The sequence below is a fragment of the Phacochoerus africanus genome, chromosome 7 (assembly GCF_016906955.1).
Source record: "Phacochoerus africanus isolate WHEZ1 chromosome 7, ROS_Pafr_v1, whole genome shotgun sequence".
In the NCBI taxonomy this organism is placed as follows: Eukaryota; Metazoa; Chordata; class Mammalia; order Artiodactyla; family Suidae; genus Phacochoerus; species Phacochoerus africanus.
Genome location: NC_062550.1, coordinates 102,587,267 through 102,601,718, shown reverse-complemented (window position 1 = coordinate 102,601,718; position 14,452 = coordinate 102,587,267). Strand labels below are relative to the sequence as shown.

Below are 14,452 nucleotides of genomic sequence, written 5' to 3'. Positions count from 1 at the left end.
ATTACTGAAAACATAAGATCTTTCAGTTCGTTGCTCCGAAGTATAATTACCAAGTGAAAATTTGAAGAAAATCTCAAACATCTGTTTCAAATTGTCTTAGTACAAGAAGAAGTTCAGTGAATGTTAAAACCCTTTATTCCTTAAGTAGGGTATAGGATAACCCCATCCATCTCTGTTTTAAAAGAATGTAAAGTGTGACTTCAGTTTTCCTTTTTCCCTACCCCCCAACTCAGTTGCAGAAGTTAGATTAACTGTAATCCTTGGTTTGTGACCAGTTTTCAGGATGATCCCTACAAATTTCCTTTTATTCATGTATTTATTCCCTTTTATCTCTGTTCCTGACTTCATTTTTCCCTTCGCACTATAGGTAACTGCTCTAATGTACTTGACTTGCGTCCCTAGCTTTAGGATATACCCTTGTGAAATATATAGCGACATTTTGAGTGGGAATGAGTTTTTAATATTTATAACTGGCGTGACACAGAATGCGTTAGGTATTTTGAATCTTTGTAGGCTTTTCAAGGTCCAGTCATGTTACCGTATTTCCATGGAGTTTATTTTTTCTCACTGCTGAACAGTAATCCATAAAGTTTATGTCTCACATGATATGCCCATGATGGGTCAGTTGAGTACTTCTTAGTCTCAGCCAAAACTAAGAGGCTTGCATTAAACATCCTTGTATGTGTTCTCCTAGATGAGAATTTCTCTCAGTGGCATTGCTGGTCAGGGGTTACTCATGGTGGAGTCAATGGCATTTGTCGAATTGACAGAGGACTGACAGGTGGCATGACACAGCGGCTTCCCCAGGCTACACCGCCCCCCACAGTGCACAGCGCCCTCCTCTCCATTCCCACCAGGACTTGGCGTTATCCAGTTTTCTGTGTTTTGCCAATCTCGAATATTGTTATAATTTTCATTTCTCTATTACTGAGGAATTTGAATATCAGTGAGAGTCATTTAATTTATTACGGTATTTATTTGGGGTTCCTTTTTTGTGCATTCGTATTGACAGCTGTTGCCCATTTTCTCCCCCAGTGTTTGATTTCTTACTTTCTTATTGCTTTGTTCAGAGTTTTTTGTATTTCTCAGTATCGTCCCTTGTTTGTGTACGTATTTGAAAGAGCGTCTGGTGTATTGTTGTGTGTTTAACTTTGTCATAGTGTCCTTCAGTAAATAGAAGTCCTTCATTTTGAGATACTCAAATTCATAATTTTTTTTACCTTTTTGAGTTGTATTTGGAAGTCTTTCTAAGAAGTCTCCCTTCCACAAACAGAATCTATATATTCTTCTGTTAGTTTTACTGGTTTTTTTACCTTCTTTTTTTTTTTTTTTTTTAATAGCAGCATGTGGAAGTTCCTGGGCCAGGGGTTGAATTGGAGCTGCAGCTGCAGGCCTGCAGCACAGCCACAGCCACGCCAGGTCCGAGCCACCGTTGTGATGCCTGCCGCAGCTTGCAGCAGTGCTGGATCCTTGACCTACTGAGCGAGGCCAGCGATTGAATCCATATGCTCACAGACACTACGTCAGGTTCTTAACCCACTGAGCCACGACGGGAACTCTACCTTTCCATTTTCACATTTATCTTTTAAAACTCTCTGGCGTGTACCTTTGTATATGGTGAATATGCTATAAAAGCCTAATTTCATTTTTCTCTTCTATTGTGGTTATTAGAATACATTTTTAAGTTTGTTAATAAATGATGCTAAAATGTTGATTGGTCTTACATAGAATTTATAGATTAATTTTGGGAGAATTGACGTCTTTATAGTGTTAAATTGTCCTATCCATGAGCCTTGAAATATTCCTCCATATTTTTCAAGTTTTGATGTGGATACTTTGAATTCATTAGACCAGCTAAGTGTAAAAATTGATCTAATATAAAGCAGTTGACTTGGTCAATATGCTCACATTTGTCAAGTCATAGGAAAGAAGAACCTAAGCTACACTGATTAATTCTATAGATTAACTGCATAGATTTGAAATCATCACATTCGCCCTTTTAATATGTACTTTTTATATTTCATTTTAATGTATTTTGCTTTAAACTATCATATGTCTGTAAAAGCTAAATTTTAACTGGTTTCTCAAGTCGACATTTTTCCTGCTTTTTGTTTATCAATGAACACGTTTTATGACAAGATTACTATTTAGTTGACTACTCAAGAAAGTTTTAGGTTATATTCTATAGGCTACCTTTCTATTTTTAGAAGTAATCTCTATGTTAGCATTGATGCAAAAACCAGTCATACTTAAGTTTAAAAGTAGGGAATAGTAACAACAATTTTACACCAAAAAAAAAAAAAAAAGGATGCAAAAATTTTAGGCTTAGTTTTATCAGTTCTTACTTAAAAGCTTAAACTCTGTTTTGGTAAACACAGTACTGAAGAGCAATTGCCTTAGGAAAGAGGGATTTGGAAAATAATTATAGGAGTTCCCGTTGTGGCTCAGTGGAAACGAATCTGACCAGCATCCATGAGGACGCAGGTTCCATCCCTGGCCTCGCTCAGTGGGTCAAGGATCTGGCGATGCTGTGAGCTCTGGTGTAGGTCGCAGACGTGGCTAGGATCTGGCATTGCTGTGGCTGTGGTGTAGACTGGAAGCTACGGCTCTGATCCAACCCCTGGCCTGGGAACCTCCATACGCTGCAGGTGTGGCCCTAAAAAGACAATAATCATATTCATATTCATGTTGGAATATGATAAGAGCATTTCCATCATCACCTTTCAGCCAGGGGCCGGCAGGAACACACCGATAGTAAAGAAGGTGGCTTAATGACTCCCTGAGCTGAGGGAATACTGTGCTATGGGGGTCCTGGGAAATCTCTTGATGTGTCCTATCACTGGATTTGGATTTTGTTTGGGCGATTTGAGAGGGAGTTTAGGGAAACTGGGGAGTCCTCTAAATAGGACGCTGGGACAATTCTATGCCTGGATAAAGAAGTCATTCATTTAGCAAGAGAGTGGGAGGCTTGGTATTTTGAGGGTCATACGGGGGCCTTTATCTTTTTTTGTATTTAGTAAAATTATCTTGCTTTTTCTCATCTGTCATGGTCTCAAAATAACTTTGTCTCATCTTTCCTTTCTTTCCCCCCTCCCTTCCTGGCCTCCTCCTCCTCTTATCCATAAGCCATTAAAATTATTTTTAAAACTACGTGCTTAATTTGGGACTTTTTCTTTTTGCAGTCACCCAGGGCAATGACTTCATCATAAGGATATGAGAGGTTTCTGTTTGGACAAAAACCAAGAAACTTAGTATCACATTGTGGCTTTGCCACATCACTTTGCTGATGATTTTTAATTGCTCAATCGTAGTCTCACTTGCTGTAATTTCAAAATTGTAATCTTACTTGGAAATACTCCGTGTCTTGTTGCCTTTCCCTGTGAAAGTCACCTTGGATTCTTCTTTCCTGCTTCCTTACCTGAAATCGCCAATCTTTGCAAGGCTTGCTCTTTGTCCTCGGTTTTTAGAGACCACACCCATTTCCCTACTTCTAGGACACCCTGTATAAATCAGCCTCATCCCTTCCATCTTTCTTTGTTTTATATTGTTTGTAGCACTTAACACCTGAGGCCAACTCATTTATTCTACTGTGTGGCCCTCCTGTCCCCGCTCCACTTTACTCCCCATTTCAAACTAAGCTCCCCATGGGTGAGAACTCCTGTGTACGTACAGTTCTAAGTGCCAGCCCCCAGTAACATTCCTGGCACAAAATAGGTGCTTAACACGTACCTGTTTAATAAACAGATACATTTATGAACAAACAAATGAAAAACTAGCCAAACGAGTAAACATATATTCTAGACATGTGTCTACTGGCTGTTAACAAGAGAAACACACGTGAATTGTTTAATTGAGATATAAGTACCTGGAAAAGTGTCAAACCATTTATCTGGAAAGATGCTTTGATATTCAAAGTGATTTCTTGCCATAATGTTTTTTGGCGTCTGTGTTCTAAGACTATGGATTAGATAGGATAGCATTTCAGTGAGGTTTTCCTGATGTTTATTTTAATATTTGAATGCATTTCTCTGGAGTGATTCCAGTGTAAGTGTATTTTCATTTGCTTATGCCACAGTGAAAGCAGAACTCTGGGAGGGTGAGGTGGGTTGAAAAACAGCCTGGCTATTCGACGATTCTACTGAACCATGCTTTATTAATTCAGTGGTTGTTTGGGGGATTAATACAAAATACATATGGTGTTTTGCCTATTTATAGATGATCATAATATATTTTGTTTTATGTTTTTCCTACTTTGTATTTTTTAAGCTAACTTTTATCTTTCAGTTTAAGGATTCAGTTTTCTGTTGACTCCTAATGCCAAGGCCTAACTCCTAGTGTGTGAATGTTGCAGTTTTCTATTGATTCCTAATGCCAAGGCCTGATTCTAGTGCGTGAGTGTTGGTTTGCAATGAAAGATGAAATGTGGTATGAAAATGCTGGGTGGAGCCTGGAAAAAGTTTGGAAGCAGCCAGCTCCAGATGGAAGTGCCAGCTTTAAGACTCCTGCATCACCTTGGCAAGTTCTTTACTGTCTCTGAGTCTGTCTTCTTATCCACCCAGCGTGGCTGTTATGTACTGGACTGCACGAGAGCTCTGTGAGACAGTACTTTTCTAGGGTGCAGTGCGGTATCTGGCATGAAGAGGGGCTGCAGTATCTTAAGGACCCGTTTTTCTCCTCTTTCCACCAGAGGAAAAGCAGATATCTGACTTTCCAAATATGAAGGATTATTATTCTTTTTGATAATATTAAAGGCATAAAGTGTATTATATTTAATACTGTTTCTATAAGCAATGTTTAATATTATAAAATGCAAAAAGCATCGATTACAATGATATTAATGATAATAGCAAATATTTATTGAGTGTTTGCTACATGGCAGGCACTGATTTATACCCCCTATGTACAGACAACAGTGCCAGAAACCTGTGAACTCAAGCATCCCCAAGATAACTTTAAGACTACACATTTGAAAAGGCAGCATTTTTTAAACTCCAAGGAAGCAGTTATTTCATCTGATTATCTGAGCATGTCCTAATTACCATACTGATGTCTCCAGGCAGCCATTACCCCGCATTATGGCTCCCTCTACAAGCTCATTTAATCCTCCTCGCAAACCCCAGGAGGTACTGTTTCCCCCCACTTTACAGATGAGTAAAGGAAGGCACTCTGGTAAATTACAGGGCACAGAGGCAGACTTGGCATTGAAAGATTTTACACTTCTCCATGCATTAAAAATTGGTGTCTTGAAACCCTTTTCATTCTTCATGTACACCTAGTAATTACCCCAATAAATAGATAGTGACACACGTGAGTCTTCTTCTCAGCCTCACCGTCTAGTTGGGCAGGGCTCATTTCCTTGTGGGAAGGAAAGAAGACGAGAGAAACACCCAAGTTTGAGGGATACGTCTGCTGGAGAGCCATGCTTTCAGGGGCAAGTGTTGGTGGGTGTCTTTTACTCCTTCCAATGTTGCGAAATCATGCTTATTTGGAGTGAAATATACGGCACACAGAAAATACAGATTTTTAAAATGGGATTGTGTGTGAAAATGCTGTTACCAATTGTCCCACATAAGAATGTATTAGCACAGAACATTATATCTGCGTAAACCGTATATCCGTAACTGTTTTAAGAAGCATAGTGCTTTACTGATATGTTCTAATGACTCTGAAGCCTCTTCACAGATTTGATGTTACTTAATCTTCCTTTTCACTCCCCCAATTCTTCTATATCGTGTATCAGTCCTTTCATATATGAATGAAATCTTTGTTTATTGTAAGATGACTTCTTACAGCTTCTGCCCTAGTAAGTCTGTGATATTTCAGTCCATGAAGATCCCTACGGAAAACTGAGAGAGCAGGAGGTCTTTACCGGCGCTCTGGAGGAAACACAGCCGTTGGCCTTATGATGAGCTGTATGTGGGTGTCAGCTTTGAGATGCAGTTATTATTTGGGGGGGCTTTCATTGTGTTTAATCCCCTTGCTTGATGAAATGTTGGCATATAAAGGAGATGCATTTTCTTTCTTAAAAATGTTTTAGGAGGTTTTCTTTTTCTCCCTGGGGTACTTCCTGATGGCCTGATGTTATGTCATGTATAATTGGAAGGACACTCAGCCTGAATAGTGCTTCTCTCTCTCTTTGGCAGCGTGGGGTAACCTTGGAAATGTTTTGAAGAGTCAGAGCAAAATTTCCGAAGCTGAAAGCGCCTATAGAAACGCTTTGTACTATCGAAGCAACATGGCTGACATGCTTTATAATTTGTGAGTATGCATTTTGCTTCCTCTGGTTTGGTTCACCTTTGAAACACGTGGCGAGAGGGACTGTTGCTTTAACTGCTGCAGATGGAGATGATGCTAGCTGTTTTTCTGCAATAATCTTTTCATGAATCGTGCCTCCAAGATTAGTGCATGGGTGGCATTTGTGATCTGTGCTTTGTGCCATGTCATTGATAGTCATGTGTATTGATAAAATATAGCTGTATTTTTTTTTGAAGTACTGTTCCATATAACATAAACATTGGTATAAAGACTTTTAGTTTTGTTATTTTTTTTCTTAAATGGAGCTCCATTTAAATAGACTTAAATGGAGTTTTTTAATGGAGTTTCCGTTGTGGCTCAGTGGGCTAAGAATCCAACATGGGGTCAGTGAGGCTATGGGTTTTATCCCTGGCCTCAGTGGGTTAAGGATCCTGCTGTTGCTGTGGCTGTGGTGTAGAGCTGATACCGCAGCTCTGATTCAACCCCTAGCCCAGGAACTTCCATGTACCTCAGGTGCAGCTGCAGGCAGAAAAATAAATAAATAAATTTGCATCGCTAATACATGGTTGAGGAGTTCCTGCCGGCTCAGCCAGTTAAGGACCCAACATGATTGGTTGCTGCTGTGGCGTGGGTTGGATCCCTGGCCCCAGAGCCTCTGCATGTTGCAGGCACCACCAAAAAAAAAAAAGAAAGAAAAGGAAAAACTTAGTTGGCGTCATAAAATAAGGCTGCTAAGTATGATACGCTATATAATTGGTATCTTAATTATTAATAATGATAAATTTTATCCTCTGTTAAAAAATTGCTGGTGTCAAAGTATATACAGAACATGTACTAAACCTGCGAGTTATCAAATACGGTAATTTTTCTTCTCTCCCCTTCCCTCCTTCCAAGGTTGTGATGATGAGGTTGAGGTTGAGGTAATGGGATAATTGAGAAATCCTGTGTATATTGGGTTAGAAAAAGCTCTGAGGGGGAATTCTGTTCTGTTCTTTGAATGGAAAGCCCCCCCGAGGTACAGTTAGATGCGAGTGGATAAATAAAAGTTCATCTAAAATCCCTTTTCTGTCTCTTATATTTATAACATTCTTTTGTTTATAAGGGAAACTTAGTCTAAACTTGCTTAAACACAAAAGAGAATTTCTTCACCCTTCTCACTGAAAGTTCCTAAGATTGACTAGATGAAGGCACAATTAGATCCAGAGGTTTTTTGGTTTTTTTGTGTTTGGTCTTTTTGCCTTTTCTAGGGCTGCTCCCGTGACATGTGGAGGTTCCCAGGCTAAGGGTCGAATGGGAGCAGCAGTTGCCAGCCTACACCACAGCCACAGCAACGCCAGATCTGAGCCACGTCTGCAACCTACACCACAGCTCACGGCAACGCCGGATCCTTAACCCACTGAGCAAGGCCAGGGATCGAACCCGAAACTTCATGGTTCCTGGTCGGATTCGTTAACCGCTGAGCCATGATGGGAACTCCTAGATCCAGAGTTTTTATTATTTTTTGGGTACTTGTCTCCATTTTGTGCTTTAGGTTTCCTCTGGGTTCACTCCATTCTCTGTGGGCCTCTTTCTGGGTTGATGATTCTTGCACCTGTATGCATACAGACTCTGAAGGAGTTGTCTTGGTGTCTCTGTTAACCCTGGGGAAACATCTCTGATTGACCTTTCCGGGATCATATATCCTCTTTTAAATGAAACTTTGGGCTGTGTAGCCCGGACTGTAAGAGACCTCATTGGTAGTACCTCCAGAGTTGGAAAGGAAGGGAGGAGAACCACTTCCCAGGAAGAAGGGATCAGGCATCGTAAGATGCCTACTGCTTGTGTTTCATGACTGCTCTGAATATTACAGTATCAACTAATTTGTCAACTTAATTTTTAATATGTATTTGTGTTCTGGTTACATCTAAATCTTTTGTACGGCCTTAATCTAAAAGCACAGATATAAAAATAAATAAAAAATAAACATCAGAAAATCCAGATTAAGAAGATGTGGTATATATATGCAATGGAATACTACCCAGCCATAAAAAGAACAAAGTGGTGCCATTTGCAGCAACATGGATGGAACTAGAGACTCTCATACTAAGGGAAGTAAGTCAGAAAGAGAAAGACAAATGCCATGTGATATCACTTATACCTGGACTCTAATATGGCACAAATGAACCTATCAATAGAAAAAAAACAAACTCATGGGTTTGGAGAAGAGACTTGTGGTTGCCAAGGGGGGCAGGGGCGGGGGTAGGATGGACTGGGAGTTTGGGGTTAAAAGATGGAAACTGTTGCATTTGGAGTGGATAATAAGCAATGAGATACTGCTGTACAGCACAGGGAACTATTATCCAGTCACTTGCGATGGAGCAGGATGGAGGATAATATGAGAAAAAGAATGTATTTATGTATGTGTGACTGGGTTACTTTGCTGTACAGTAGAAATGGACAGAACACGCTAAACCAACTATAATGGACAAAATAAAAATCATTAAAAAAGAAAAGTCTAGATTTTTAAGGGAAGGCAGACAGGATGAGCTTGGTTTAACTTCCTCTTTGTCCATTTACCTTGTCTTTAACCTCCTAGACTTTCACCCTGGGATCCCAGTCTCGTGGTATGTCGTCTAAATAGGTCAGCGTATGTTTTGCATGGACAGGGCAGAGTGTTCAGTTTTCTCTTTCGAACCTGGAATGTCTTCAGATGGAGCACCCCCTCTCCAGGTTACACAACCCCCGATATTCATGCTCAGCTGAGTTTTTAGTGCTTCACCATATGTATTCCATCTTTTTTCCTGAAATAGTTTGAGATTGCATCTTTCTCCTGATTGGATATATGCAGAGACTTCCACAAAGACTTCCCTCCGTTATTTATCTTCATCTAAATAGTGTGATGTTACTGTATTACTGATTCATACTATTTTTATTTCATGAGAGAGAGCCTTGGCAGTTTGATAAATGTACACATTCTCTTTTTTTTTGCCTCTGAAAGTAATATTGTCAAAGGCACTGCTTGCTTTGCAATATGGGATGCCACTTTGCTTCTGCTGTCTATTCTTCATACACTTTCCGGGGAGAAAGTAAGCTGAACAACCAGTATCTCTTTGAACCTGTTTTTCTTTCTCTTATCTGTAGCCACTGGTTGAAAAGTTACTTATGTTCTAGTGATGCTTGTTAAGCAAGGGTTGAAAGAAAAAGAAAATGCTTCTCCAGGCTTATTCTCTGCTGAGAAGAGAGATTTATTCAATTAAACAAATGATCTTTTCGTGGGATTTAAAAGCTGTACCTCGTAACTTCCACTGTGGATATGTATATAAGCTGTGAGACCATATAGATAAATCTCCTTAAACCCTAATGAAAAATGCTTGCTGGAGAGGTGGTTATTAATAAGATCAGGTTTTTTTTACTCCCTTTGTAAGAAAAGGGATATGGCATGAATGCCATGTATAGTTCCAGGTCATTCAATAGAATATTGAATATTTCATTAGGCACTAGATTTCAGAAAGCAGGTAATAAATTTAATGTGCCTTAATCAATTCTTGATTATCTTACATAACAAAAGGGATTATTTCTGCAGCGAATAGAGATTATGCCACCATAAGTTAGTTGTCATTTCTGTTCTGTAGGAATCTAATCATCTCATCTGAGAAGCTAGGAAAGGAGCAATAAAATAAATTAATACATTTAAGGGAAGTAGAAAGAAAAACGTTAATAAAGTAGAATACAGAGAAACAATGGGGAGGAATGAGTAAATATGAGAGTTTGTTCTTTAAAAAAGCAGCAATTTCTGTCAAGGGTCATGAATGCAATGGAAAATTTCAAATATACAATGTTGCGAATGAGACTGGGGCTGCAACCAGAGAGATATGTGGAAGCTTAAGATAACAAAGTGTTAATTATAGATATGAAAATCTTCCTAATATGAATACTTTTCCGGCGGCAGTGTAAGTGATGTAACAGTAACTCAGGAAAAAGTCGGCAGTCTGAATCCAAAACCTTGGAAAAATTTGAAAGCCGTATTAAAGAGTTTTCTCCTCAAAGAACCAAGTTAAGGCATTTCCTAAGTTCTACCAAGTCTTAATCAAGTGGCGTTGCTTGGTACTGGTTGCACCTGTTTTTATGAAGCTAAGTAAAACTGATAGCAGAAGGTCTGTTTTTAACATAAAAACCAAAAGAGAATAATGCCAAAAACAACAGCAAAACTCAAAAAACAAAACAAAAAGCAAACATCAAGAGCAAATGACAGAATTGCAACAGGCCAATTAGATTTATGAGTATAAATGTAGGCATATCTTAAAATTAATATAGTGGATGCAGCAGCATGGTACAGATTAAAACACCAGTATGAGAGGGGATTTCTTCTAAGCTTACGATGGCGTATTCATTACCACAATTCAGTACCCTTCAGGTTAAAAGGTCAGAAAAGGAAAAAATTGTTATCATCTCTAGAAATGTCTTCAGAGAAAAAGACTTATAAATAAACTAGGAATAAATAAATACTGTAAAGATGATCTGTCTTGGAGGTCCCGTCGTGGCCCAGTGGCTAACGAACCCGGCTAGTGTCCATGAGGATGCGGGTTCGATCTCTGGCCTCACTCAGTGGCTTAAGGATCAGGCGTTTCTGTGCACCGTGGTGTAGGTTGCAGATGTGGCTCGGATCCCAAGTTGTGGTGGCTGTGGCGTAGGCCGGCAGCTACATCTCTGATTCGACCCCTGGCCTAGGAACCTCCATGTGCCACCAGTTTGGGCTTCAAAACACACAAAAAATAAAATAAAAATAAAAAATAAAGATGATCTATCTAAAGTTGATAGCAATGCCATATTTCATATTGAAGTATGGTGGTCATTGCCACTGATAGTCAGCATCTTGAAGTAGTCGCAGTTTTTTATGGGTCATTGTGTCTCGCATGCCTGTGGGGGTTCTAACTATATTTGTTGATTTTGTAAATGAATTATGAAATTTGTATCGGAACAGAGGAAATTCCATTTATGACTGTAAGTGATGAGATTAGTAGTGGGCATTAGATAGCCGCATGCTTTGAATTGGGTGAGTGTATTTTGATCATTGCCACTAAACATTTCTGGGTTATGAGCACATTCTTTTTTTTTTTTTTTGTCTTTTTAGGGTTGCACCCACGGCATATGGAGGTTCACAGGCTAGGGTTCGAATTGGAGCTGTAGCTGCTGGGCTACACCACAGCCACAGCAACACGGCATCCGAACTATGTCTGCAAACTACACCACAGCTCGTGGCAATGCCAGATCCTTAACCCGCTGAGTGAGGCCAGGGATGGAACCTGCATCCTCGTGGGTGCTAGGCAGATTCACTTCTGCTGCGCCAGGACAGGAACTCCTATGAGTATGTCCTTGAATTAGACGCCTAGACTTGTGTTTTCTTAAAGTTTCAGAAACAAACACATTGACGTCAGGATGGGTTCATGGATTAGTTTCCTAGGGTTGCCATAACAAAGCACCACAAATTAGGTGGCTTAAAATAAAAGAAATTCTGGAGATGAGCAGTTCAAAATCAAGGCGTCCCACAGGGCACGCTCCCTCTAATACCTGTAGGGGAATCCTTCCTTCCTTTCCTCTTTCCTGTGGTTTGAGGCGTTCTTTGGAGTTCCTTGGCGTGAAGGTGTGTGACACCAATGTGAGCCTTTGTCATCAGAGGGTGATCTCCCTGTGTGACTTTGTCTTCCCTGTGACATCTTTCTAAAAGGATACCACTCAGATTAGGGGCCCACCCTTGTCATCACATTACATCCGCATGACCTTTTTTCCAAATTACGCCAGAATCTAGGGTATTGAGGGTTACAACGTCAACATATCTTTTTTTTTTTTTTTTGGAGAAATACAATTCAATGAAAACAGCCACCTCCTGGGACCTTCCGTTTACAAGACAGAGAGCCAGATAGTGGTTTTTAATGGAGAAGTGGGGTTGAGTTAAAGACTCCTTTAGGAAGCTAAATTTTTACATAGAATTTTAGCAGATTGTGTATCTCATGACGCCAAGAACTGTCTTAGGAGGAAGTAACTGAGGAGGCTAGAGCAGTGGGGTGCAGAGCTGTCACCTTGGATCTAGTTCTCATGAGAAATACATTTGTTCAGGGCCAAGGTTCGAGGACCCTCGAGAGGTTGGAATAATCAGAGATGGCAGGGGTGGGATGAAAGTGTGGGACCACCTGATAAGGGGGCCGAGTCATTCCTTGAAGCCCCATTGACAACAAGGCATGAGAAGCCTATGGAAGTGAGTTCTGTAGAAATGAGGGGGAAAGTACCCCTTGACCACATGGCTTGAGTTCATGACAGGGTTTCCTACCAACTTCCGGTGGGGGGGCGGGTGTAAGAGATGGTGGGAGGTATTCAGAGGACACCAGGTAGGCAGACTGGACTCCCTTCATTGAGAACTTAGGAGAGGCTATTATCCAGGAGGGCCAGGATGGGCTCGCCATGTCTGATTTCAAGTGAACTGGACTAAGAGACTTGGGTGAAATTCCATTGGCTTGGGCTCAGAGCTCTGGATGCAGAACTCATCTGGCCCTTCGGTGATTGCTGGGATGAGGTAAGACAGCTTTCAGGTGCATACCCACCTGCTCCCAGGGCAAGAGCAAGGCGGAACATTTTCTATCCTCCCGACATACTTTCATTTAGTCTTAGTCGATGGTTTTACCACTTAATTTATATACCAATACGATTGTGTAGTAAAGCACTGAAGCGAAACTGAAGACTATGGAGCAAAGAATGAAAGTTATTATTATATGCCTTACACATCTTTTCCCTTCTCTAGTATATATCTTTTCATTTGTTTTCACAAGCATTTGTATATGTGGTTATAACATGTAGCTATACAAGCATACTTTTCACCTTTCCCCCTTCATATGTGAATCAGCCATGAGATTTTATTTCTGTGTGTGTGTGTACAGATGTCACAATTTTCATGACTCTCCCTGCTTTGATGAACATGAAACTGTTTCAGTTGGGGCTGTTACACAGACAGCACTAAGAAATGTCCAGTGGGATGGTTTCAAAACTATGCTGCTTCATTCTTTGTGTCCCTAATGACCAGTGGAATTTACTGTGTTTATTGGCTCTTTGTAATTTTCCAAGAAAATCATTGTTCATAGTTCTTGCCTAATTCTATAATGGGTGACATTTTTCTTGTTGATTTGTAGGGTTTAAAGTGAAAATGTGCCTCCTCCAATATCTGTTCTGCTAGTATGTTCTTTTCATTTTTGCTTATATTTTTACTTTTCTTATGGTAATCTTTATGGTACATAACTTGAATTTTTACATAGAAAAAAAAATCTACAGGCCCTTTCCTTTAAAGCTTCTGTATTTTATGTCTCTATGAAGACCATCATAGGTTGATATTTAAAAAGTTATTGTAGATTTTCCCGTCATGGTTCAGTGGTGAATGAACCCGACTAGTATCCATGAGGACGTGGGTTCGATCCCTGGCCTTGCTCAATAGGTTAAGGATCTGGCATTGCCATGAGCTGTGGCGTAGGTGGCAGATGCGGCTTGGATCTGGCGTTGCCGTGGCTGTGGTGTAGGCTGGCAGCTATAGCGCTGATTCAACCCCTCGCCTGGGAACTTCCAAATGCTGCAGGTGAAGCCCTAAAAAGACAAAAAAAAAAAAAGCCTGATTCCAAGTTTTTGTTGCTGCTTTTTCATATATCTTATTTTTAGTTGAAAGTTCTTTCTTGGAGTTTTCCCAAATAGGTTACATTCTTACTCACTGGGAGGCCTCTCCACATACTACTTGCTTTGTCTGCACCATTCTCTTCCGTCTCCTCCTCTTAGGACTTCTTTATACCCCACTCCCCGTCCTTTTCGCCTGGCCTGAGACTGGTACATACCTATACACTTCCTGGGAGGATTTCCTTATCCCTTTCCCGTTTCAGAGCCGCCCAAATGTCACCATAGCAGCTAATACTTGGCTCTTTGTAGTGTGGATCATATTTACATATGTGATACCATGTTCCCCTTAATTGCAGTGTCGTCTTGTTAAGGCTGCATTATTTAGGTCCCATCCTATCTCCAGTACCAAGCACAGGGCCACACACATGAGCTTTAAATTATGTCTATGCTAATAAATAAGCTCATAAGTGAGTTAAACTATGGATGTGCTGAATCATAAGCTAAGGAGTAAATTAATAAATGATTAAATGAGCTGATGAATGGATATACTAAGGAATGAAAATACGTCAAC

At 40.1% G+C, this 14,452-nt stretch overlaps 1 protein-coding gene across 5 annotated transcripts in view; it reads left to right on the top strand.

The window, feature by feature from the left end:
• TMTC2 (transmembrane O-mannosyltransferase targeting cadherins 2) overlaps positions 1-14,452 on the top strand; it is a 415,894-nt gene that overhangs the window by 222,981 nt on the left and 178,461 nt on the right. For all 5 annotated transcript variants that reach the window (XM_047788345.1, XM_047788343.1, XM_047788342.1 and 2 more), the window contains exon 4: positions 6,144-6,258. In XM_047788345.1, the coding sequence (XP_047644301.1) occupies positions 6,144-6,258 (115 nt within the window). The remainder of the gene's footprint in view (positions 1-6,143; positions 6,259-14,452) is intronic.